At 44.1% G+C, this 27,451-nt stretch overlaps 1 protein-coding gene across 1 annotated transcript in view; it reads left to right on the top strand.

Annotated features, from left to right (window-relative positions):
• The window catches only part of LOC127427228 (serine-rich coiled-coil domain-containing protein 2-like), a 96,380-nt gene extending 76,207 nt beyond the window's left edge, over positions 1–20,173 (top strand). Inside the window, exon 5 of the mRNA XM_051674689.1 lies at positions 19,916–20,173. Coding sequence (XP_051530649.1) covers positions 19,916–20,002 — 87 coding nt within the window. The 3' untranslated portion in view covers positions 20,003–20,173. The remainder of the gene's footprint in view (positions 1–19,915) is intronic.
• The last annotated feature ends 7,278 nt before the right edge of the window (positions 20,174–27,451 follow it).

Below are 27,451 nucleotides of genomic sequence, written 5' to 3'. Positions count from 1 at the left end.
TATTCTAATATTGGCTATGGTGTTTGAACCCTGCCTGTTTTGGCGTGAAGCTGTCTGCTATAAAAACAGGTGCACAAGCACCATTTCCTCAGAATTTCTGACTGAGAACAAATAGCACATCGCTCGTGCCTCAAGAACTCTGAGTCTTGTAGTGCAGCTAACATTCACAATGTCTCATTCCCTTCATCTCAGGGAACCATGGTTACGTACGTAACCGAGACGTTCCCTTACGACTCAGTACACTTGACATTGCATATTTTAACGCATATGGGGAACAGAATCCCATCATGCCGCACTACACGACATAACCTCCCAAAAAGGAAGCATGACGCCGCAGTCTCGTGGGACGGGACCGAGTATGCCGCAGTGAGTGACCCTCGTGTTGGTCCAGGAGAGGAGCACTCAGAATGAATATATGAACAATAGTCATATAGTATGAATTAACTCCTTCACGAACCTAGTTGGGAAGGGAGTTTATTTATAATGTAAGTGCTTGTGACTTATGGTAAATTACAACGGCCTGAATGCTTAATGTGCTTAAGGAATTAGCTAGCGCTCTAAACATAGAGGACTTGTGAAGAGAGAAATGTTATGTCTAGGTTGTAAAACCTTGTGAATGTGTTTTGAGAAGACCATCCTGCTGCAAAACATACAGTATGCCTCTAGTTGAGTGTGCTTTAAAAACAACTGGGCAAGTCTTACCCTGCAAATCATAAGCCAGGGCAATTGCATCGACAATACAGTGAGAAAGTCTTTGCTTGGAGATGGACTTTCCTTTCGTGCGTCCTCCATAGCATACAAAGAGCTGATCAGACAGTCTGAACTGGCATGTACACTCAATGTATGTGTGTAGTGCCTGCACAGGCCATAATAAATTAAATGATTGTTCCTCATCCCAATTAAATGGAGGAGGGAAGAAGGCCTGAAGGTGAACCACCTGCCCTCTGAAGGGCGTGGTTAGGACCTCACGCACATAGCCTTTTCTGGGTTTGACAGTGGCTTTTGAAAGACCAGGGCCAAACTCCAGGCATGAATTTTCGATTGATAGTGCATGCAGGTCATCGACCTGTTTTTTTGAGGCCAGAGCCAGCAGTAGTGCGGTGCGCAAATCAACGGAGTCCAAAGGCTCGAAGGGGGGCCCTGCAAGAGCTTTTAGGACTTAAGTTAAGTTCCAAGTCAGGATTGTAGCCGGCTGAGGTGTGTTTAATCGTCTTGCTCCTTTAAGGTGCTTGCCTATAGTGGTGCGGCTTCATGTGTGTGATATGCAGATATAGTCACCACCTACACTTTGAGCATTGACGGAGAGATTCCTACGTCTAATCGCTCTTGAAGAAATACACTATATTGCCAAAAGTATTCGCTCATCTGCCTTTAGACGCATATGAACTTAAGTGACATCCCATTCTTAATCCATAGGGTTTAATATGACATCGGCCCACCCTTTGCAGCTATAACAGCTTCAACTCTTCTGGGAAGGCTTTCCACAAGGTTTAGGAGTGTGTTTATGGGAATTTTTGACCATTCTTCCAGAAGCGCATTTGTGAGGTCAGACACTGATGTTGGACGAGAAGGCCTGGCTCGCAGTCTTCGCTCTAATTCATCCCAAAGGTGCTCTATCGGGTTGAGGTCAGGACTCTGTGCAGGCCAGTCAAGTTCTTCCACACCAAACTCGCTCATCCATGTCTTTATGGACCTTGCTTTGTGCACTGGTGTGCAGTCATGTTGGAACAGGAAGGGGCCATCCCCAAACTGTTCCCACAAAGTTGGGAGCATGGAATTGTCCAAAATCTCTTGGTATGCTGAGGCATTCAGAGTTCCTTTCACTGGAACTAAGGGGCCAAGCCCAGCTCCTGAAAAACATCCCCACACCATAATCCCCCCTCCACCAAACTTCACAGCTGGCACAATGCAGTCAGACAAGTACCGTTCTCCTGGCAACCGCCAAACCCAGACTCGTCCATCAGATTGCCAGATGGAGAAGCGTGATTCGTCACTCCAGAGAACGCGTCTCCACTGCTCTAGAGTCCAGTGGTGGCGTGCTTTACACCACTGCATCCGACGCTTTGCATTGCACTTGGTGATGTATGGCTTGGATGCAGCTGCTCGGCCATGGAAACCCATTCCATGAAGCTCTCTACGCATTGTTCTTGAGCTAATCTGAAGGCCACATGAACTTTGGAGGTCTGTAGCGATTGACTCTGCAGAAAGTTGGCGACCTCTGCACACTATGCGCCTCAGCATCCGCTGACCCCGCTCTGTCATTTTACGTGGCCTACCACTTCGTGGTTGAGTTGCTGTCATTCCCAATCGCTTCCACTTTGTTATAATACCACTGACAGTTGACTGTGGAATATTTAGTAGCGAGGAAATTTCACGACTGGACTTGTTGCACAGGTGGCATCCTATCACAGTACCACGCTGGAATTCACTGAGCTCCTGAGAGCGGCCCATTCTTTCACAAATGTTTGTAGAAGCAGTCTGCATGCCTAGGTGCTTCATTTTATACACCTGTGGCCATGGAAGTGATTGGAACACCTGAATTCAATGATTTGGAAGGGTGAGCGAATACTTTTGGCAATATAGTGTATGAGAATTTCATGTGTGGGGCAGTTTACTGTGTCTTTGCCATGTGAGAGACACCAATAAGTGAACACATTCCATTTTAGCGTGTAGAGGCGTCATGTGGACGGCGTTCTGGCCTGTGAAATGGTGTTCATGACTGAATGTGACAGTTCTGGCGTGTTTAGCACACTCTGTTCAGGGGCCACACATGCAGGTTCCACACATGCAGGTTCCACAGCTTGGGCTGGGGATGTCAGATTGTGCCTTGCACCTGAGAGTGGAGATACCTCCTCAGCGGTATTTCCCATGGAGAGCTGTACAGCATCTCTATCATTTCCGGAAACCATGGCTGGTTGGGCCATTTCGGCGCAACCAATAGAATCGTTTCCTTGTCCTCTCGGACTTTGCATATGACAGAGTCAATCAGGCACACCGGGGAAGCGCATACTTGCATTTCGCAGGCCATATGTGGGCCAGCGTGTCATGGCAACATATATATGCCACTACTTGTGTTGTCCGAAGGAATCAGAATGTGGTGATTCACAATATCGGAGCTAGAAAGACAGCCAGTAGCTATAGGCGGTTGACATGTCACGGCCGTTTCACACCTGTTTCCAGGTGTCGGAAGTCAGGCATTCATTACACACTGTGCCCCACCTGTGTTGTATGCACTGTGTTGATTCCGCCTGCTGATTCGTGTATATTGATGGCGAAGGGTAGAGAGCTTCTAGACAAGAGATGATCACTGTCTTGAAGGAAGAAATTCTGAGGAAATGGTGTTTGTGCACCTGTTTTTTTAGTGGACAGCTACGTGCCAAAACAGGCGGGGCTCAAACACCATAGCTAATATTAGAATATTGCTATTATTATAGAGAGGTTTCAACTAGGTTGTGTAAGAAGGCACTCCTCATATTCCCATATGCGTTAATAAACACAGTGTCAAGTGTACTGAGTAGTAAGGGGACTTGTTTTGAGAATACTGAACTTCCAGATACCCTGTTTTGCTGATATGCAATGTTAAGGTCTTGTTGAATGTGTGCCCGATCCTAAAAAAGGAAACAGATTTTAACTTTTTTCTTTTCATTATGTGAAAGTCTCATCAAAATTTATTTGTAATCTCTTTCACCAGGCTTTCATCATTGATTTTTTTTATGTATAAATTTGACTTTTATTGTTGTCCCAAACAGACTTTTAATATTAAACTATGAAAATCCATTATAAAAATACAAATTATCACATGTTTAAAACTATTATTATTTAAAAAAATCTTTATTATTAAAGAAACCTTTCCAATATTTATTGTGTGAAAATTATTTCTAGCAATTCATCAGAAATTACCCGTCCCACAAGCGTAATTTTCACCACACCAAACAATTTCATCCCTAATAAAGTTTTTCAAAAGTTAGTGTAATTTTTAACCAAGTGGACAAAAGTGTGAGAAGAGCATGCTTCAGATTAAATATGAGACAAAACAATGAAAAATCAAGGGAAATATCACTTGAGAGCTGAAGAGTTTTATTGCCCGTACTTTTCCAGTCAAGCTGTAATTTTGCCAAATTGTGTAAAAATGTGTGGAAATATTATTTAATAGTGTTTTCTAGATAATTTCTAGTATACATAAAATTATATATATGAAATTAGCCTTAGCAAGATAAAGGAGTTGCTCATTTTATTTCTAAAATGTAAAAAAAATGTCATTTGGATCAGTGTAATTTCCAGCACAGAATTCTATTAAACACAATACAGAATTTGAGATGTGCTGGAAATGACACTGTGCTGGGAATTTTCATGACAATTATGACATAAATCTCCTGTGATGCATAAACAGACAGTGTGTGTCATTATCACACTGTGACTAAACAAAAAAACTAGTTGCAGTGTGAAATGTTTTAATGAGACTTCACTTTCTAGAAGCTCACAGTGCTAAAAGTGCCTCAGTGTTCTTGTTGTTGTATGTCTGGTAGACACTGATGGGATGTCACCTTATGAGTGCTCTGAAACAGGGGGTCAGCTGATTCAGAGAAGGAATCGACTGCAGCACTGGGGCCGTCACGATCAGTTCCGCTGTGAAAACAGGTGACCTTTTCATTCATGTGTTTTGACATTTGGTGAGATTGCATTAGATTTCATGTCAGGGCTTGTCACACTGTGTAACAGTAAGCAGCTACATTCTCTCTTTTTTTTTTTTCTCAGATTAGCCCTACCCTTTTAACTGTCAGCATAAAATCTGGTCCGCATGACTTATTCTGGCCAAGAATTGACAGGAAGAGCGACATGTAAAGTGACCAACCACAGTAAAATCTGAAAACAGCTAGTCTGAGAGCAAAGTGTCTGTTCACAAATATCTAGATTACCTGCCACTTTAGTTTTGTATGCCCTCCTAATATATTTTGTGTCTTGGTAATAAATTTACCATGGTTTTACTAAAGTAACCATATTTTAAACATGATTTCCCTAGTGAAACCAAAGAAATAACACAGGAAAACAAAACTATGGTAATAAAAATGATAATTTTTTGGTTATTATGGTTTTACTGCAAATACTATAGTTCTGGTTACTTTCATAACCTCCGTTCCCTGATGGAGGGAACGAGACATTGTGTCGATGTAGTGACACTAGGGGTCAAACACCTCTGCTTTTTTGAAAAAAGGCCAATGAGAATTGGCGAGTGGAATTTGCATGCCACTCCCCCGGATATATGGGTATAAAAGGAGCTGGTATGCAACCACTCATTCAGGTTTTGTGCTGAGGAGCCAAGACCAGGTCCCGGCCATTTCAGGGGGTAGTTCAGCACTGTGGCAAGAGGGACACATGTCTCATTCCCTACATCAGGGAATGGAGGTTACGAAAGTAACCAGGACGTTGACAAGTAATCTGTCACTTACTCGAGAAGGAATCAGAGAAGGAATCGACTGCAGCACTGGGGCCGTCACAGCATTCGATGTTGTGTCGATTTAGTGACACTAGGGGTCCCTATACAAAATGCCACAACTAGCTGAACTGTGTTGCGTGAACTGGTGGTGTGTGATGGGCAGACTGCTGTGTGCCTCGTAGCCAGCGCACCAGGCCATCACGTATGTGATGTGAGTGGCTCGTAGCGACTTGAGGTGCTGCTGATTCCAGAGGAGGAGACGGCGGGCAAGTTGTGACATGAAATGGGAGCGTAGACCGCCTTGGTGGTTGATGTACGCTACCAATGCTGTGTTGTCCGTCCGGACTAACACGTGCTTGCCCTGGATCAACGGCCGAAACCTCCGCAGGGCGAGCAGTACTGCCAACAACTCTAGGAAGTTGATGTGCCAACGCAGCCACGGGCCAGTCCAGGAGCCAGCGGCTGTGTGCCCATAGCATATGGTGCCCCAGCCCATCTTGGAGGCATCTGTTGTAACCACGACGTGCCTGGAGACCTGCTCTATGGGAACCCCTGCCCCTAGAAATGCAAGGTCGGTCCAAGGGCTGAAGAGGTGGCGACATATCGCCGTGATGGCCACGCGATGTGTCCTGTGGTGCCATGCCCATCTCGGGACTCGAGTCTGAAGCCAGTGCTGAAGCGGTCTCACATGCATCAACCCAAGCGGTGTGGCCACCGCTGAGGATGCCATATGCCCCAGGAGCCTCTGAAAAAGTTTCAGTGGAACCGTTGTTCTCCATCTGAACGCCTTCAGACAGTTCAGCACCGACTGTGCACGCTCATTCATGAGGCGCGCTGTCATCGACACTGAGTCCAACTCCAAACTGAGAAAAGAGATGCTCTGAACCGGGGAGAGCTTGCTCTTTTCCCAGTTGACCCGAAGCCCCAGTCGACTGAGGTGCCGGAGCACGAGGTCCCTGTGTGCGTAAAGCAACTCTCGAGAGTGAGCTAGGATTAGCCAGTCGTCGAGATAGTTGAGGATGTGGATGCCCACTTCCCTTAGCGGGGCAAGGGCAGCCTCTGCGACCTTCGTGAAGACGTGAGGGGACAGGAACAGGTCTAAGGGGAGGACGTTGTACTGGTATTCCTGGCCTTCGAAGGCAAACCACAGGAAGTGTCTGTGTCGAGTTAAGACCGAGATGTGAAAGTACGCGTCCTTCAGGTCTACCGCCATGAACCAATCTTAATGCTGGACGCTCGCATCTTGAACAGGAGTCTATGCAAATCCCGGTTCAGTACTCGCAGGTCAAGGATTGGTCGCAACCCACCGCCTTTCTTCGGTACAATGAAGTAAGGGCTGTAGAACCCTTTCTTCAACTCGGTTGGAGGAACAGGCTCTATCGTGCCCTTGCATAGAAGGGTAGCGATCTCCGCACGCAAGGTAGCGGCATTCTCGCCCTTCACCGAGGTGAAGCGGACGCCGCTGAACCTGGGTGGGTGCCTGGCAAACTGAATCGCATAGCCGAGTCAGACGGTGGACAGTGGTCGTGATGACGGCCGTGCACACCAGATCTGTGACCCAGGAGACGAGGGAACCATTCTTTTGTCAGGCTTTTGGGTGCCGCAGCCTCCTGGGTGCCGCAGCCTCCTGGGCATGCAGCAACAAAATATTCTCCTCCCGGCCCTCCACCGGGGATGGAGTGGTCTGTCGACCAGCCTCAGAGAAGTGGGTCTCCTCGCCCCTGGGTCACCCATCTCAGGGGCACTTCGAAGCCTTCCTCGGGTTCTTAGCGGTCGGCCGCGAGACGGGTGGAGTTTGCTTCCTGCGGAGGGCTCCACGCTGGAGCCAGGCCATGGGGGCGGGCTGTGGCAGAGCCGGTGTTGTTGCTGCAGGAGAACACCCTTGGCGATGAGCAGACAGGGTGCGGGGTCTTAAGCCGCGCTGGGGCAGGATATGTTGTAAGGCCTCTGTCTGCTTCTTCACTGCCGAGAACTGCTGGGCAAAGTCCTCGACGGCATCACCAAACAGGCCAACCTGGGAAATGGGGGCGTCAAGGAACCGTGCCTTGTCCGCCTCTCCCATCTCGACCAAGTTGAGCCAAAGGTGGTGCTCCTGGACCTCCAGGGTGGACATCGCCTGCACGAGAGACAGCGCCGTGACCTTCATCGCCCGGAGAGCGAGGTCGGTCACTGAGTGCAGTTCCTGCATCAATTCCGGGTCAGAACTACCCTCGTGCAGTTCTTTTAGCGCCTTGGCTTGGTGTACTTGCAGGAGAGCCATGGGGTGCAGGGTGGAGGCGGCTTGTCCAGCAGCACCGCAGGCCACAGTCGTCAGGGATGACGTAAACCTACAGCCCCTGGACGGGAGCTTCGGGCACCTCTGTGTACCGTGAGTGCCTTATCCACCTGGGGATCACCGAATACCCCCTGGCCGCTCCACCATCGAGGGTAGTGAGAGCGGGGGAGCTGAAAGACCAGGACCGGGCAGTAAAAGGTCTTACGAAAGCAAGCCGCGACCGCAACGTTGCCATGGTCATGTTCTCGCAATGATCCACGAACGATGTCTCCTCGTGGGCAGTGCCCAGACACGTAAGACAGCGATCGTGGCCGTCAGAAGTGGAGAGATATCGACCACAACCAGGAATAACACACAAACGAAAAGGCATCTTTAAAAAGACGTTCCATGTGTGCCGCTCTTTTAGAAAGAAAATATACTCTTTTTAGAATATACTCTTTTAGTTGTTTCTGCCGAAGCGCCCAGGGGCGTTCTCTGCACTCCACGGGTGCAGAGGAGGAGAAGCTGCTGAAATGTGCAGTAGAATCCAGCGGATGAATTCAGCTTCAATAAATAGAACCGCTCGGCTCCTAAGAGAAAATCTGAATGAGTGGTTGCATACCATCTCCTTTTATACCCATATGTCCGGGGGTGTGGCATGCAAATTCCACTCACCAATTCTCGTTGGCCTTTTTTCAAAAAAGCAGAGGTGTTTGGGGCTCCCAAGAGTGACCCCTAATGTCACTACATTGACACAACGTCGAGTGAGTGACAGATAGGGAAACATGGTTTTAATAAAGAATACTGTATTCATATAGTAACCATGGGTTCTGCCAAAAAAACATGGTTTGCCAACTAAAGTCATGGTTACTACAGTATTACTATAGTAAACAATGATTTCAGCCAAAACGTATTGGCTACTACAGTTTACAATATAACTCTAGAGAAACCATGGTTTCCGCCAAAAAACTGTACGGTTACTACTGTTACCCTGGTTCCCTGAAAGGAGAGAATGAGACACTGCATCGGTTGCTTACGTTATGGAAAGCTCCACCCAGGAGTGACAGGATCTCTGAAGCCCTTTACAATCACGGCAATTTCATTGGCAAATAGCGCTCAACGCTCCATTTCAATACGTGCATCATTGTGAGCATATAAGGTGGAGCGTGGCACTTATCTGATTTTTGACTGATAGGAAGAGAGCGCATCTCTCAAACCCTTTACAGTGAGAAATCAGTAGTGCAGCCAGCGTACGCAGTGTCTCGTTTCATCCGAACCACTGTTACAGTCGTAACCATACCATTCCCTTTCAAGTCGGTCACTTCGACATTGCGTCAGTTGCTAATGCTATGGGAATCGTATACCATCACACCGTGCTACTAATCCACATGCACTAGCAATGCCTAGTTGCTTTTAGCACAGTCAGAGGAAAACACTTGCAAACACAGGGATCTGTTGCTCGCACATGGGCCTCAGAATCAGTTGAGCAAAGGGGGTGTAGGTGCCCAGCCGTTGAGTTTCGTTCTTAGGAATGAAACTCGACTCAGCGATCATGTTGCTGCATCTGACCGATGATCGCACTCAGTATATCCTATAGTGCTTAAAAAATTTCTTGCTAGGGAGAGCTTTTTCACTGAAGAGAGCATGGGGCTGATGGCCACCGTGGCAGCTGTTACCCCTTGGGCTTGTTACATATGAGGCCTCTCCAGTGTTAGATAAACTCGAGAGTTTACTCATGGCGACACGTACTAGAGATTTGGAAAACAGCTGCTTTGTATCAGAAAGACATTGCGCTAGGTCAAGTGATCAGATACAAAGTTGTCACGACGGACCCATCAAACACAGGCTAGGAGGCCCTGTGTGACAAAGAAACCGTGCTGTTGTTTGCACCAGAGAGGCCTAAATGCCCTTGGTTTCCAGAGATGCTGGAGCTGTTTGATGCAAGAAAAAGGCACAATCTGGCATCCACACCCAGAGATGTGAAAGCTTCATGTCTGACACCAGAACGGGGCATGTCTGATGCAGATGGGCTGTCGCAGCCAATGCCTGACACCATATTATAGGCCAGCACTCCCTCTACGAGGAGGTTGTGTGGCTTAAAATGGTCATTTTGGCTAAAATGGCTAAATAAGCAGAAAATACTTGGAGAAAAGTGTAACACGTCAGCAATATGAAAGCATTATTCCCTGAATTAAATAAATACTGAGCTTAGGCTACAACATGAAAATAAATAAATGATTGCACGTTTTGATCACGTTTTTTCTTTACATTTATCATGCATTTTCTTTACAATGTTATTTTAATTACTATTTTACTTTTAATAAATTTACTTTAAACATCTGTAAACTTCTTTAGTTAAGATTCACACCACTCCAATTTTATTTAAAAAATAAATAAATAAATAAAATAGAAAGATTGAACAATTTATACTTGTAAGTATTTATGGGACGTTTTAATCCAAATCAGCAAATACAGTTGGATACAATTATAGAAATATATATTATGTTTGTGCATTATCCATAGGGAATTTGCAAGCGTGATATATTATCAGCCTATATGAGTTTTCGAAATTTATCGTGGCCTATAGGTTACTAATCTAAAAGAGGAGAAAGACGTACTATAACCTACCTTTTTTGTTTTCTCCAATGTGAATGGAGAAGTTTGTAATTTTTCGGGCCACAAGTGTTTTTATTTCCACAATTAATATTTGCTTGTGGTAGCTCATTATTACTGTAGGCTACCTCCCGCACTCACGTTCATTCTCAACATCTGTAATTTTCTGTATTTGTGATCAGGCTATCTTATTATAGGCCTATTTGACAAAATCCATCTTTCTTGTAAATGTTAGCCTATGTTTGTGATGGAGTGGTATAAGAGCAACGGAAATGCTGATGTCCTGACTTCAGGAAAAGCTCCTCCATGGTGGGAAAATTTAGCAGTTTCGCTTCTATTCCGCAACACTCCTGTAACGTGAGTCACATTCACTGATCAAGATGATTGGGACCACAATCGGCTATGATGTGTATTGTGCAGTCTGACATAATGTCGCACAGTGTGCCATGGCGATGTCAATGCGTTCATATCGTACAGTCTGTCAAGCAACTATCTTAAAGGACTTTCCAAAATCGTACAGTGTGCACCCGCCTTAAGACCACGTTCACTCTAATCTGTTTAAGTTAGGTAGCGTCATCATTTTCCTAAGTGCGTTGTTATGGAAAGTGCTTTCAAAAGTCTCTGTTTTCAGTGGAGGAAGACAATGTTCTAGTGTGGATGAGAAGCGTAAACGTAGCAAAATCAATGCGTTTTTAAACAAAAATGTATTCGTGTGGACGTGTCATATGATACATGTTAGTCAGAATGCGTAACTCGCGTTGTGAACACGCCATTTCCTTAAAAACAGGCCACACGTAACACAATATACTAAACTAATATATCACATCTTAACGTGAGGAATTCACAACAAAGGAACTTCTAAAAAGTAGCTAATACTTCAGTATATTTATTAAATGCTGTTATTTGAGGAGCTCAGGTTTTCTCATGCTGTTTAATCTTTAATATGTTTGATTCATGTTTAAATAATTGTAAGTAGTGTGTACACTTTTTTGGTCTGCTACAGTTTTTGTTTTTTTGCACATGATCATTTAGTTGACTATATATGCCATTTTAGTAATTATGACCAAAATGAATGTATATGACATGATGAAATATTGACTAAATTTAAAGAACATTAAGTAACAAAACTGTGAGAAAATAAACATTGACAATGACCCTAAACCCATGTAATTATACAGGACTTCCTTAAGACTGAGCAGTCGTAATGATTTTGCACATCCCTTATCTGAACGTGTCTACTGGGAGTGCAGTGTTTTTTTACCAGTAAGCAGTTTGGCCTGACTTGGATTGGATTGGCTCATGTGATGTGTTTATAAATGTTTTGTCAAACACCAGTCTGAGGTGGAGGAGCTCAAGCACTGGATGTTCTGACTGTAGATCATTGGTGGTGGGAGGACATGTTCTCCAGCTCCTCTGAGGAGACTTAAAGGCTCCTGCAGTCACACTCAGGCTTTGAAGGCTTTTGAAGGGATAAAAGGATGAGAAAGATACTAGTCTGAGAGAGATCAGACAGGAGGAACAGAAGACACTCCCATTAATGCGTTTCTTTCTCTTGGGCACCATGCACACAAATTCACTCTTGCTAAGTTATTCCAGTATGTTTATGTTAAAGGAGTTGTTCACCCAAAAAGGAAATTGCTGTCATCATTTACTCACCCTCATATCATTCGAAACCCGCTGTGTGCTGTTATTGTTTTTCAGTGATATTTTTAAGAATATTTACGTTTTGGAGGTCACGTGACGCCATGCAAGAAGCAGACATGTGAGCGACCAACTATGCGCACTTGCTAAATTTTTGATTATTTTCATGTTATAATTTGGTGAAATTTGATACACCCAGTTACACATTTGCTCTTTGTGGTAAAACATGGCAAAGAAGTCAAAATTACATGTTCAGGATGAAAGCCCTGACAGGCCTACAGACCAGGGACTCGATTTGGATGGTGTGGCGGGAGAGGAGATCCAGCGTCAGTTGTCCAACATGTCGGTGATGTTGACGAAGGTTCTTGCTGACTTGGAGGATCTTGTTGTAATACGTCGATCGATTACAGCGATGGAAATAAAATTCTCTGAGATAGTTACAAGAGTGTCAGATATTGAGAGAAGAATCGATTTTCTGGAATCTTCAGAGAGGGAATTAACCGCTAATCCGCCCGCGACAAAGTTGATTTGGAACATCTCCTTGAAAAGCTTGAAGATCTTGAGAATAGAAGCCACAGGAATAACGTTCGAATTGTTGGAATTCCTGAGCATGAGGAGGGCAGAGATATGGTGAAATTTCTAGATGAGCTTTTCCCGAGTCTGCTCGACATAACAGGCCACAAGCTGGAAATCGAGCGAGCTCACAGAGTCCCTGCTCACAGATCTGCTGAGAGAGATAGGCCCCGATCGATTCTGGCCAGATTTCTGAGATCATCCGATAAAGATCTTGTGTTGCGTCAAGCGAGGAGCAAAGGGAAGCTTTCTTGGAAGAATCATAATATATTCAAACTGAGAATAGAAACGAAGGTCGGTCGCAAAGTAATTACATGTCCAAATCTGGCAATGTCTTTTATAGAATCAATGACTGAGTAAACTGCATTGGCTCCGCCGAGCGGCTGGAGCTTGTTTTGTGAATAACACTTGCCTTAAAGAAACTTTTGCATTGAAAGATTACTTTCGCATTGAAGTTCTCGGACAGATTGAGAATAGACACTACGGATGACCGCAAAATATCTACATGCTCACACAAAGGATGTCTTTTATAAAGCTGACAGATTGTGTAAGTCATGGAATATATGTTTATGCGGCCTCCGAGTGAACTGACTCGATCATCCGGAGAACCGGGATGCTGGTTTTGTTTCTTTTTGTATTGGTTCCTCCTAGCAGCTGGAGCTTGTTCTATTGAATAATACTCCTTTGGAACAGCTGTGGATTAATCTGTTCGTTCTTCATGCTTATTCCTCCTGCTGGCTGTAGTTTGTTTTGTTGAGTATTTTTACTGGACATTGGAATGATTACGTCATTTGCTGAACTCATAACAGCCGGGTCACTGAACATTCGTTTGTCTGTCCGAGGAATCTGAATGGTTTTATGTCAGATGGAATTTGTTTTCTGGAAGATCACATCCTTGAGACAGTTCTGTGAATTAATCTACACGTTCTTTGTGTTCATTCTTCCTATTGGCTGGGGTTTATTTTACAAAGTGTTTTCTGTTATGTAGTTTTGCCTCACAAATTTGTGATGCAAAATTGAGCAATCCGATGGCAAAGTTGTCGTGAGTTTAGAGGGATTGTCGCCGGTTGGCGCTGTCATGTATTTCTGTTTGTTTAGTTTGGGGGGATGTTCGGGGTTTGATTGTTTCACTAATGGGGAATGTGGTCTGTATAACTTTGTTTTTGACACGCAATCTATTTTTTATAATATGCCAAAATGTCAAATGTTAATATGAGTGGATTGTCTCTCTCCACGTGGAATGTGAATGGGTTGGGGCACCCCATAAAAAGAAGGAAGGTTATTACTTTTTTCAGGGCAAGACAGTCATACTTTGAGTCGGGTGACAAAGCAGGAAAACTTTTGGCTAGATATATAAAGCAGAGAGAATCTTTATCTACCATTCCCTCAGTGAAATCTGCTGGTGTTTAAATATTTACCTTGGCCATTGATATTCATAATGCTTTTAAAGAATTCTATTTTGATCTCTATAGTTCCAGGTCTTCATCCACTGATGAAGATATTAGGAACTTTGTGGAACCATTAGATCTCCCTAAACTGACGACTGTGCAAAAAAACTCTCTCGATTCTGAGATAATCTTGGAGGAGCTTGAAGAGGTAATTAAGGCCTTACCTACAGGCAAGACTCCACGGCCTGACAGCTTTTCCTCTGAGTTTTTTAGATCCTATGCTACAGAACTCCACTTTTTTTAAAGTTTATACAGAATCATTAAAGAATGGAAAGCTTCCTCCAACCATGACGCAAGCCCGGATTAGTCTGATTCTAAAAAAGGACAAAGATCCAAGCGAGTGTAAAAGTTACCGCCCAATTTTTACAATTAGATGTAAAAATGTTGTCCAAAATTCTGGCTAATCGATTAAGTAAAGTTATGACATCAATATTAGGTGTCTCATCAATATCATGTGGTCAGTAGCGAATGATCAGTCTCCGGCCGCTGCCATCTCTCTTGACGCCGAAAAGGCATTTGATATGGTAGAATGGGATTATCTTTTTAAGATTTTGGAATGGTATGGGTTCGGGAGTACATTTATTGGTTGGATTAAGTTACTTTATAGACACCCTGTAGCAGCGGTACAAACAAATGGGTTAATTTCAGATTATTTTACTCTGGATATGGGCACCCGGTAGGGTTGCCCTCTTTCCCCATTATTGTTCTGTCTTGCCCTGGAACCATTAGCAGCCACGATAAGGAAGGAGGATGATTTTCCAGGGGTGACGGTGGGAGGTGTGGCGCATAAACTTCTGCTTTACGCAGATGATATTTTATTATTCGTCTCCGACCCTACTAGATCTATGCCTTGCCTCCACAGAATTATTAACTCCTTTTCCAAATTCTCAGGATACAAAGTCAGTTGGTCTAAATCCGAAGCTTTGGATTTGACAGCGTACTGTCCAGTAATGGCCTTCCAGCCGGGTGCCTTCCAGTGGCCCAAACAGGGCATTAAGTATTTGGGGATTTTATTCCCAGCAAATTTGTCTGATTTAGTCAGAGTTAATTTTGATCCCTTAATAAAAAGGTTTTTGAATGATGTGGACAGGTGGGCTTCATTACACTTAACGATGATTGGGAAGGTTAATGTTATTAAAATGAATTGTATTCCAAAATTCAATTACTTACTGCAGTCTTTCCCTGTAGATGTCCCCCTCTCTTATTTCAAGCAATTTGATAGCATAGCGAAGTCCTTCATTTGGAATGGTAAACGTCCCATGTTAAATTTCAATAAGTTATATAGGCCGATTGACAAAGGTGGGTTAGGCCTACCCAAGATTTTGTTTTATTATTATGCATTCACTCTTAGACATTTGGCTCATTGGTCGCTTCCACCTGAGAGAGCTCCTCCCTGGTTTTGTATTGAAAAGGAAGTTCTTGCCCCTATCTCGCCACTGCAAAGCCTTTCGATTAAACTAGCTGGAGAGGTTAAGTTGCATCCCGTTATTTTGCATTTGCACTCGATATGGACAAAAGTGTCCAGAGTGTTTAATTCTGATATTTATTTAAATTCTGATATTTATTCGAGCATATGGCTGAACCCTAAAATATGTATTAATGGGATAAAATATCCATTTGGGAGTAGCATACACCCCCCTAGAGCGGCAGATACTCTGGAAGTGGTGATTGCTGCTTTTGGGAAGTGTCATGAGGCATCAGTGTATTACTCCCTGTTAATTCAGAGTCTGGGGGACAGAGCTTTAAATTCTCTCAAAAGATTTATGGGAGGAAGATTTCAATTTGTTATTGGAAGAGGGAGAGTGGGCTAGGATCCTAAAAAGCATCAGGTCTGCATCTAGAGATGCAAGGATCCGTCTGATGCAATTTAAGATTTTTGCATCGGTTCTACTGGACCCCCTCTAGATTGTACAGTCTTGGTCTTAAAGACTCACCCACCTGCTGGTGATTCCAGTCAGAAGACGGGGACATAACCCATGTTTTTTGGGGTTGTATTAAGATTCAGGAAGTTTGGTTGAGGATCCAGTAAACTGAGACACTCAGTTTTCATTTTGCCCCAGACTTTGTATTTTGGGTGATGGAGGGGTCCTGAATATAGCAGATAAATATATGAAAAGCTGGGTCCTAACCAGCGTGATGATTGGCAGACAGCTAATCCTTAGGGGTTGGAAGTCAACTGATGCACCCTCATTTCGTGAGTGGTGCACCGAGTTGGTAAAGTGGCAGCTTTCGAGGAGATGACTTCCAGATGGCTGGGGAACCTGTCGAGTTATGGCAGAAAATGGGGTAGTTATTTGTCTCATTTGGAGAGGTCCTAGTGTGGGGCATTGGAGGGAGACACATTTTTTTTATTTTTTTTTTATTATTATATAAAAAAAAAATTCCCTAAATGTTGAACTTTGTCTTTTATATGTACTATTTGTGTGTCTGTTTATATGTGGGTATTTAGTTATTTTATATTGTGCAGGCGGGGGGTGGGGGGCTTGGGGTTATAAAGGGTTTTAAGTTGATTCCTAATGTATAATTTTGTGGTTAAATTTATTTTTGTCTGTCTTGGAATCAATAAAAAATTTTAATAACAAAAAAAAAAAAAAAGAAGAATATTTACGTTTTCCATACAACAACAGTTGATAGCGACCACAGCTGTCAAACTATAAAAGTATTATAAAAGTAGTCCATATCAACCATTATATTCTAACTCTCCTAAAGTCATACAATAGATTAAGTAATTATTAAGTAATTATTCACTGATGTTCTTCACCTCTGCTGCAGCTCTTTAATCTCATTCTCCACTCCGGATATTCAAACAGCCACGTTTGTTGTGTCAGTTGTGTGAACCAGTGGTATTAGCCATCAGGGTTGTCAAATGTGAAACTGTAGCTTCCCAAATTACAAGCTACTTATAACTTTCAGTAGTTAAACTACAGTCAAGCTACTCTATTAGTAGTTGCTTATTCTACAAGCTACTAACAAAGACCCCCGTTTACACCTGCTATTCAGATGTGTCTCGAGTGATCCGATCATGTGTTCAGGTGAGACACATCACTGTTACACCTCACTTAAATGAGTGTCCTGTGACCACTTGTAATCGGATTTGGAGGGGTGAGTTTCATGACAACACACATCAATCACTGTGTCAGTTTGTTACTGCATGAAAATAAACTGCAACAAAGTCAGAAAATAAAGCGCAAAAAAAAAAAAAAAAAAAAAAAAAAAAACTGTGTGCTATTTCTCCCTGATGCATCTGAAATTTAAGCACAAAAGCAACATTTAGAGCAGAAATATCAGTTATTTTAGTGGATTACCTGTTTTAACCTGAGCTGCAGATGTTCATGTTCCTCATAAGTGTCCCTGCATGTTGATTTCAGACACACTGAAAAGTTTTGTGAAGTTCTTTTGTCTGTGAATGTGTCTACTTTTTAAAATTTTCCTATCAGACAGCTATTACCTTTTAAACCACTCGTAACCAGCAAATTTTAAACCCTTGTTTTAGGGCAGTGGTTGTGTGGATCGGGACATGGTCATGTGTCTGTCACTGGGGAGAGAGGAAGCGGTAAGGACCATCACCTGGTGATTGTTAACACTAAACACCTGTGTCTCATTACAGTGATGATGGAGACGGGCTTGAAAAGGCTGCCGAGAATGCTGGAGAGACAGAGAGAGTCTGAGACACGCGCACCCAAACTGGAGCTGTATGCTGTAAAGCTGTTTAGTTTGAATCTGATAAGTTTATGTTGACTTATCACTGAAGCCAATATTTGTTGTAAAGCTGAAAAGCCAAAGACTGTGTACGTGAAACTGAAAAGCCATTAAAGGTTAACTTACCTGGACTGCCACCCCGCTTCCCGCTTCCTTCCTTATTATTGTACTCCGTTACACTGGTGCTGAAACCTGGGACAAGGAAGAAGTCTGGTTGCCATGGACCCCTCACCGCTGGACGAAGTCATCTGTGCCCTGGCTAGCATCCAGGAGACCTATTGTCAAGCCCTTCTCGCCCAGGAGCGACGGTTCTGAGGATCAGCAGGCCTTCCGGAGCTGGTTATCTCCAGGCGGACCGCGACCCCGGAGGCACGATGAAGCCGAACATCCTACTCTCTAAGATGGGATGATCCAAAGGTGTTCATGGGCTTCTTTGAGCAGTCAGCCACCACCTCTGGCTGGCCGCGATCCCAGTGGGCCCTCCACTTGCTGCCGCTGCTTTCTGGGGAGGCCCAGCTCGTGGCGCAGCATCTACCAGCTGAGGACCACCTGGACTATGTGAAGCTGAAGACCGCTGTCCTGCAATGGGTTGGCCGCACCCCAGAACAACATCATCAGCGTTTCCGCTCCCTCATGCTAAGCGAAGTCGGCCGCCCGTTTGCGTTTGCCCAGCAGCTCCGTGATGCCTGCTGAAGAATGGTGCTAGCCAGAGAAGGCCCCAATGTAGAAGATGTCATCGAGTTGATTGTGCTGGAGCAGCTGACAGTATGCCTGCCCCGAAAAACCGCAGAATGTGTCCAGTGCCATCGCCCCACGTCAGTGGATGACAGCATCCATTGGTCAAAGCCCACATGGCGGCCTAGCCGGAAGCCGGCGAGCAGTCCAGATCTCTCTCTCTCTCTCTCCCCCTCTTGCTTCTCCTCCTCCTCTTGCACCTCCCTCTCCTCCCTCTCGCCCTATAACCGATGCCCCACCTTCGCGGGCTGCACTGTGTGCCAGCCCCCGCCCCTACCCCTCTCCGTCGTCCTTCCCTTTGAGGTTACATGGCGAGTTGGGGATCTCGATTATGAGGTTAAGCGAACGGATAGAGGCGGAGCACGTAAAATTTACGACCTCAACCTCCTTAAATTATGGAGCGAGGTGGTCCCCGTTTCCATGGCAACGGTAGTTCCGGAGAGGGCGGAGCTCGGTTCGGAGGTGAAGTTCAAAGCTGACCCACGGTCCATTGTGGAGACCACCTCTCACCGTCCCAGCTCATGGAGATGGCCAAATTACAAAACAAGTTTGCGAACGTGTTCTCTCCTCTTCCCGGTCGTACTAACCTCATACAACAACATATCGAGACCCCACCAGAAGTGGTAGTGTGGAGTCGGCCATACCGCTTGCCCGAACATAAGAAAAAAGTGATTCGGGATGAATTAGAGGCATTGCTCAAAATGGGGGAAATAGAAGAATCGCACAGTGATTGGGCCAGCCTGGTTGTTCTTGTACCTAAGTGTGACGGGCCAGTCCGGTTCTGTGTTGATTACCGGAAAGTCAAATTTGACGCATACCCAATGCCCCGAATTGACGAACTGCTCAATCAGTTGGGTGCGGCTCAATTTTATTCGACACTGGATTTAACTAAGGGATATTAGCAGATCCCCTTAACTCTATTATCCCAAGAAAAAATGGCCTTTTCCACAATGTTCGGATTACACCAATTCTTCACTCTTCCGTTCTGTTTGTTCAGGGCTCCCGCTACATTCCAGCGCCTCCTGCAATCGGATAAGATTCTCCGGTCACACGCTGCGTATGCCGCCACCTATTTAGATGACATCATTATATAAGGTAATGATTGGCAGAGGCATATGCAGCACCTGAGAGCCATCCTGAGGTCGCTGAGGTGGGCGGGGCTCATGGCAAACCCAAAAAAGTGCGCAATTGGGTGGGTGGAAGTACAGTATCTGGGCTTCCACTTGGGTCATGGGCAGGTACGACCCCAAATTGATAAGACCACTGCGATAGCTGCCTGCCCAAGTCCCAAGTCCAAAAAGGAGGTGAGGCAGTTCATGGGGCTGGCTGGCTATTACAGAAGTTGTTCCTAATTTTTCTGATGTCACCAGCCCCTTGACTGATCTCACTAAAAAGGAGGCGCCAGATCCGGTCCAGTGGACGGAAGCGTGCCAACAGACTTTCACAAGAGTGAAATCTGCACTCTGTGGCGGGCCGCTTTTACATGCTCCTAACTTCTCTCTCCCCTTTATTTTACAGACGGATGCATCAGAGAGGGGGTTGGGGCCATGCTTTCGCAGGAGGTGGAGGGCTCCGTGCTGTACATTAGTCAGAAGCTCCCTTTGAGAGAGACCAATTTCAGCACCATCGAGAAAGAGTGCCTTGCCATCAAGTGGGCAGTCCTAATCCTCCGCTACTACCCACTAAGTGAGCCTTCATCCTCCACTCGGATCACACCCTGCTTCAGTGGCTCCACTGCATGAGGATGGTACCTGGCACTTCAGCCCTTCAGGTTTAAGGTGGTCCACAGGCCGGGCCACAGATGGTTGTGGCTGATTTCCTCTCCAGGAATGAGGGGTGGGGGTGTTAGCAGGCTGGACCTTGCCCAGAGTCGGGTGGTGGGGGTATGTGGAGCAGGATGTGGTCATGTGTCTGTCACTGGGGAGAGAGGAAGCGGTAAGGACCATCACCAGGTGATTGTTAACATTAAACACCTGTGTCTCATTACAGTGATAATGGAGATGGGCTTGAAAAGGCTGCCAAGAACGCCGGAGAGACAGAGAGAGTCCGAGACACGCACACCCAAACTGGAGCTGTATGCTGTAAAGCTGTTTAGTTTGAATCTGATGAGTTTATGTTGACTGTTATCATTGAAGCCAATACTTGTTGTAAAGCTGAAAAGCCAAAGACTGTGTACATGAAACTGAAAAGCCATTAAATGTTATCTTACCTGGACTGCCACCCCGCTTCCTGCTTCCTTCCTTATTATTGGAATCCGTTACAGGTTGATTGACATGGTGAGGGGTGGCGCTTTGCTGCTGCCAGGACGCTTACAGGACAGATTAGCATTTACACCACAAATGCGATGTGGTCACATTCGTATGTGTTTCCAATCACAAAACGTTTTAGACCCTGTTTAGACCTCTATTTATTTTGGGATAAAAACCAGCTGATTGTACTGAAATTATGTGAGAAGAAATAAATCACTGAACAGCTGAAATAAACCTCCAGTGTGCATCAGAGTTCTGTTGGTGTTTATTTTGTAATTAATGAATGTCTGGCTCCTCAATATCCAGATTATTAAACAAATAAATGGACATGAAACATTGATTTGAGTTTAAATTACCTTACTTGTAGAGATCGCACAGTCATCTGAGAAGCAGGAACTATGGTTAACAATACTAGGATGAGCGGTCTGATACGTCTTAATCCCCGGATGTGCGGATATTACTGAAAAATATCAGACCACTAGATGGTGCCTTTGACCAATTAGAATCGAGTATTCCAGAGAGTCAAGTCATTTTTATTTGTATAGCACTTTTCACAACACACATTGTTTCAAAGCAGCTTTACAGAAAATCATGCATTAATAGAAAATGAAACTGTAATATCTATAAAGTCTTAGAGTGACCATTGTATAGTCTGATTGGAGCTGGATCTTGCCGGCTCTGGTAACCTTGGGATATGAATCCCGAGGTTGAGACCGGGAAACAAATAGAATAATATAAGCATAGATGCCATTAAATAGATGAGTCTTTAGTCTAGACTTAAACTGAGTGAATGTGTCTGCATCCCGAACAGTGTTAGGGAGACTATTCCATAGTTTAGTGAATTTGTATATTCTAGGAACTATCAACAAGCCAGAATTTTGTGATCGTAATTAACGTGATGGAATATAGCATGGTAGAAGGTCATTTAAGTACTCTGGAGCTAGACCATTCAAAGCTTTGTACATAGTTAACAGAATTTTAAAATTAATACGAAATTTAACAGGTAGCCAATGTAACAATGATAAAATGGGGCTAATATGATCATATTTCTTGGTCCTAGTCAGCACTCTAGCTGCTGCAGGACAGATTGGTATCAAATTTGTAACCTAAGTTCTTCGCTGTTGAAGACGATGTAACAGTACATCCATCAAATTATATTTTAGTGTCTTATTTTTAGAGGTTTTTGGTCCACTAACCTCTGTTTTTTCGGAATTGAGTAAAAGGAAATTTCTGGCCATCCAATCTTTGATTTCATTGATACACTCTGCTAATTTGGAGAATTGTGAAATGTCATCTGGTTTCGAAGAAATATAAAGTTGGGTATCATCGGCATAACAGTGGAAACTTATTCCATTATTCCTGATAATATCTCCCAGAGGAACCATATACGTATAAGGAGAAAAGCAGAAGCCCTAAAACTGATCCCTGTGGCACACCATATTTAACTTTTGTTTGATTTCACAATTCCTTGTTTACACATACAAAGTGGTAGCGGTCTGATAAATAGGACCTAAACCATGCTAATGCAAGTCCACAAATGCCAACATAATTCTCCAGCTTATTCAAGAGAATGTTGTGATCTATAGTGTCGAATGCAGCACAAAGATCTAAAAGCACTAGAAGAGAAATGCAGCTGCGATCAGATGATATGTGCAAGTCATTTGTAGCTCTGATAAGTGCAGTCTCTGTACTGTGATGGGGCCTAAATCCTGACTGAAATTGTTCATATAGACCATTTTTCTGTAAAAATGAACATAGTTGGCAGGACACTACCTTTTCTAGTATAATAAGAGCCGTGTAATAAAATGAGAGAAAACCCTATTTTACATAAAAAACAGCTGCAATTACCCTAATATTTTGCCTCAAAACAGGGCTCCAGACTGCGACTAAAATGGTCGTAAAATAATTTATTGTGACTATAATTTAAAATCTAGTTGCCATTGGTGACAGTCGGTTGTTTGCATTCATATGCGGTTTCGTCAGCTATCATCTTGTGAGTTATTGAATACATCTTTAGAGCATGCACTAGTATGTCTCGAGCTGCTTTTCACCCATTCTTTTTCTGACGAGCTCGCTGCCCCAAACGCAACAACTAACCCAGCGCAAGATAGTCATGACCAAATTACTCTTCTGAACCGGATCTTTTTCATGAATCACCCGAAATGAACTGAGGGATTGAACTCAGGAGCTCTGGTTAGCAGTTTGAATTGGATTCACTTTCTCAGCAAATCAACCATCAGTGAGCTCACAACTGGGAGTGCAGACATTTCAAAATAAGAGTCTCGTGTATTTTGGGCTTCTGTATAATTAAAAGTCCCGTATTGTGTACCACCTTTTATTCTTCTGGTAATTATTGCTTGGGATTGGAGTAGCACAATAAACTGCATCTGGGATTTCTTTCAATTTGCACTCTTGTAGTCTCTGTGTCTGGGTCATCTGGTAACGGTAAAAGACTAAGGCAATATTGTAAAAAAAACAATTTATATACATGCATATATACACACACAGATCTAGACCAAGCTTTTCACATTTAGGACAATTGAGGGACTTGTTCACAACTATTACACAAGGTGCAAACATTCATTGATGCTCAAGAAGACAACACACTACTATATGCATAAAATATTTTATGTAATTATCTGTAGTGTAGATTCTGAAGAGCAGTACTAAATAAAAAAAAAATATTTTATATTTGTATAAATTATGAAGGGGGTGTGAACATTTATGAGACAAAAGGGAATGCAAACTTATCTTCTCAACTATATACTTGTAAGGCTGAGGTAGGCTGAGTGCGATCCATTTGCGGATATTTATTAGAGGGGTTGCTCAAACAATTCAAGCAGTATCCTTTAAACGTAGTCAGGTCACAGGCTTGGGTCAAAACACAAATAAATCGGGCCTCAGGCAACAAATCCAAAAACAGTAATCCAGAGACGTAAATTCAGCAAACATAAGCAATGGTCATAACAATAGACAAAACAATGGCAGAGAAACAACACTTGGTAAGGCAGATAACTGGCAATACTTCACAAGGTGATACTGTGGGCATATGGCTTATATACATGGAGAATGTTCAAACAGGAACTGATGTGGCAGTAACAGGAAGTGACAAGAGTTCAATATTCAGGTGAGGGCTCCCACTGGTGGATGGAAGCCTGTTCAGCCGTTACAGATTCCCCCTTTAAAAACACCTCTAGGTGTTCCTCTCCTGGGGCAACCTCGTGATCTGGGGGCCAGGCGATCTGGATGGGCTTGATGAAAGTCTCTGATGAGTGATGGGTCCAAGATGTCTTTGGCTGGTATCCACGATCTCTCCTCTGGACTGTATCCCTCATAGTCCACGAGGTATTGAAATTGACTACCCCTCCTGCGAGAATGAAGAATCTCCCGATCTAGTTAGGCAGGAGCTCCATCGATTTCAAGCGGCGGAGAGGTCCCTCGTCAGTAGCCTCAGGGACACATGGAAAGAAGGAGAGACGCGGTAAGTGGCAGGCAATTCTAAATGGTATGTGACAGGATTAACTTGACATAAGATCTTGAAGGGACCTACATACCTGGGACTTAGCTTTTTGCAGGGGAGTTTGATGCATAGGTCCCGAGTAGAAAGCCACACCATTTGATCTAGATGATACTCAGGATGAGGGCGTCGGTGTTGGTCAGCTTGGATCTTTTGAGACCAAATGGCTCGTTGAAGATGGACGTGAGCACTGTTCCAGACTAGCTCACTTTTCTAATCCAATCGTCCATGGCAGGCACTTCGGAAGGCTCCACAGACAAAGGGAATGGTGGTGGGGGGGGGGGGGGTTGATATCCCAGGACACATTGGAAGGGGGTCAAACCTGTAGAAGAGTGTGTGAGGGAGTTTTGGGCACACTCTGCACATGGAAGGAAGATGCTCCACTTCTCCTGTTCCTTACTACAGTACGACCTTAGATATCTACCAATTTCCTGATTGAGATGCTCCACTTGTCCATTAGCCTGTGGATGGTATCCAGAGGTGAGAGTGACATTGATGTTGAGTAGATTGCAGAAGGCTCACCATACTCTTGAAGTGAACTGTGGTCCTCAATCAGTGACTATGTCATCAGGTATTCCATAGATTCAAAACACTTGATTGAACAGTACTTGTGTAGTTTCCTTGGCAGTGGGTAGACCCTTCAAATGTATAAGACGGCATGATTTTGAGAAGTGATCAGTGGTGACCATGATGGTGGTGGATCCTTGAGAGTTAGGCAGGTCAGTGATGAAATCAATGGACAAGCGAGACCAGGGGCGTTGTGGAATGGGTAGAGGTTCTAATAGTCCTGCAGGTAGTTGACGAGGTGTGCGGGATTGCGCACAGGTCTGACAGGCACTTACATAGTTCTTGATGTCAATGGTTAGTGTTGGCCACCAGAAAGAGTTTCTGACTAAAGTAATAGTACGGTTAATTCCAGGATGTCCAGAGGAGAGTGATGCATGAAACCATTGAATAATGTACACTTTGCCAGTGGGACATTCGGGTGGAGAAGTTTCCTCTTGTTGAACGCGTTGAATCTCCCCCATGATATCCCACCGGATGGGTGCGATGATGGAGGAAGGTAGAATCCTCTCCGGACTAATATGCATCTCAACAGATTCACAGATACGTGACAGAGCATCAGCTTTACTATTCTTACTTCCTGGACGATATGTGACCATGAAATCGAACCAAGTGAAGAAGAGTGCCCATCTGGCCTGGCGAGGATTTAATCTCTTGGCTTTCTTGATGTATTCCAGATTTTTGTGATCAGTGAAGACAGCACCAATTCCAGTATCAGAGGCCTCGACTTCTTTGATGAAGGGAAGTTGAGGGTCGGGATGCTTGAGAATGGGGGCAGAGGTAAAACTGGACTTGAGTCTATTTAGGGTGGTTGATGCTGCCTCTGTCCATGCCAACTTCTTGGGTTTACCGTTAAGAACAGAGGTGATGGGTGCAGCAATGGTACTGTAGTTATGGATGAATCTGCGGTAGAAATTAGCGAAGCCTAGAAATCATTGTAATTCCTTTACCGTGGTGGGTGTGGGCCAGTCAATGACAGCTTTTACCTTGGTGAGATCCATCTCCACTCCAGAGTGGCTAATATTATACCCCAAGAATGTGGTGGAAAGGACATGAAATTCACACTTCTCAGCTTTGACGAAAAGATTGTTCAGGAGAAGATGTGACAAGACATTCCTTACTTGGTCAATATGCTCCTCCAATAGATCAGAATGTTGTCTATGTAGACTATCATACATTGATTCAGGAGGTCTTTGAAGACCAATCATTGATGAAAGACTGGAAGAGGGAAGGTGAGTGGGATAGTCCGTATGGCATTACCAAGTATTTGTAGTGCCCCCTGGTGGTGAGAAAGGCGGTCTTCCATTCATCACCCACTCGTATTCTGATGAGGTTGTAAGCAGATCTGAGGTTCAATTTGGTTAAGTACCTGGCCTCTCGTAATTGTTCTAGGGAAGAAGGAATAAGTGGGAGTGGATGGCGGTTCTTGACAGTAATTGCGTTGAGTGCATGATAGTCAATACAAGGTCTTAAGCCACCATCTTTCTTGCCAACAAAGAAGAATCCAGAAGCAGCTGGAGAAGTAGAGGGTCTAATAAATCCATAAGATAGGGCCTCGTCAATGTACTCCTCCACGGCCTTGGTCTCTGGGATGGACAATGGGTAAACACTGCTTTTGAGTGGAGAAGTGTTAGGAAGAAGGTCTATAGCACAGTCACAGGATTGATGAGGAGGTAACTGGGTGGCCCTCTCCTTACTAAAAACCTCAGCCAAGTCAGCATACTCATTGGGGACATTGTTCGGCAATGAAGGGAGGTTCTCGGTGAGATGAGTTGTGCAGACTGTAAACTTGGGTAGCAGATCCAGACAGTGGAGATGACAGTGAGGAGACCAATGGATTAAATCCTTGTTCTCCCATGAAAACTGGGGTTCATGAGCAGATAACCAGGGATATCTGAGAATCACTGGGTTTCGTAGTGAAGAAATGACGTACAGAATGATTTGTTCAATGTGAAGCAGACCAATTTGGAGTTTTATAGGAAGAGTTTGATGAGTGATATGACCATCATCGACAGCATTTACTGTAATAGGTGGTTCACACTTGGTTGTGGGGATGTTCAATTGCTTCACTAAGTCCTGATGTATAACACTGGCAGCAGCTCCAGAGTCTGTTAACACTGAAGAATGATATTCTTGGTTATCTATGGACAAAATGATGGGTAGTGACAAGCCTTGACTGATTGTTAAAGGATTAAAGATGTGACTCACTCGATAACTTTGTGTAGAGGTGGTAGTAGGTTTGACAGGGCAGTTGGAAGAGTGATGACCTGGTTCACCACAGTAGAAACAGAGGTTATGGAGTAATCGTCTTCTACGTTCATCTTGAGACACACAAGTTTGTCTTATTTCCATAGACTCCGTAGGTTGGTGCTGACTTGGTACCTGAACTGAGGTTGTAGGTACATGACATGGCAAGGAGGTATTGAAACATAGTTGTGATCGTAAGAGATTGTCTAGTCGAGGGAGTTATCTCTGCTCACCAATTCTGCCTGAAGTTTGGCTGACAGACTAGAACAAAAGATGTGTTTCAACGCAATGTCATTAAATCCGCTCTGTGCTACAAGAGTGCCAAACTGTATGGCATGGTCGGAAGCAGATTTATTGCCTTGGCATAACTGAGTGAGCTGAGTTGCTGCATCCATGCCCCCCACAAGGTTTGGAAAACATCACGAATCAATGTAGAAAAATGACTGTAAGATTGTTGAATAAGTGTATCATGATTCC

The sequence above is a fragment of the Myxocyprinus asiaticus genome, chromosome 36, assembly GCF_019703515.2.
Source record: "Myxocyprinus asiaticus isolate MX2 ecotype Aquarium Trade chromosome 36, UBuf_Myxa_2, whole genome shotgun sequence".
Classification (NCBI taxonomy): domain Eukaryota; kingdom Metazoa; phylum Chordata; class Actinopteri; order Cypriniformes; family Catostomidae; genus Myxocyprinus; species Myxocyprinus asiaticus.
Note: the sequence above shows the minus strand (reverse complement) of the source record. Positions and strands in the feature narration are given on the sequence as shown.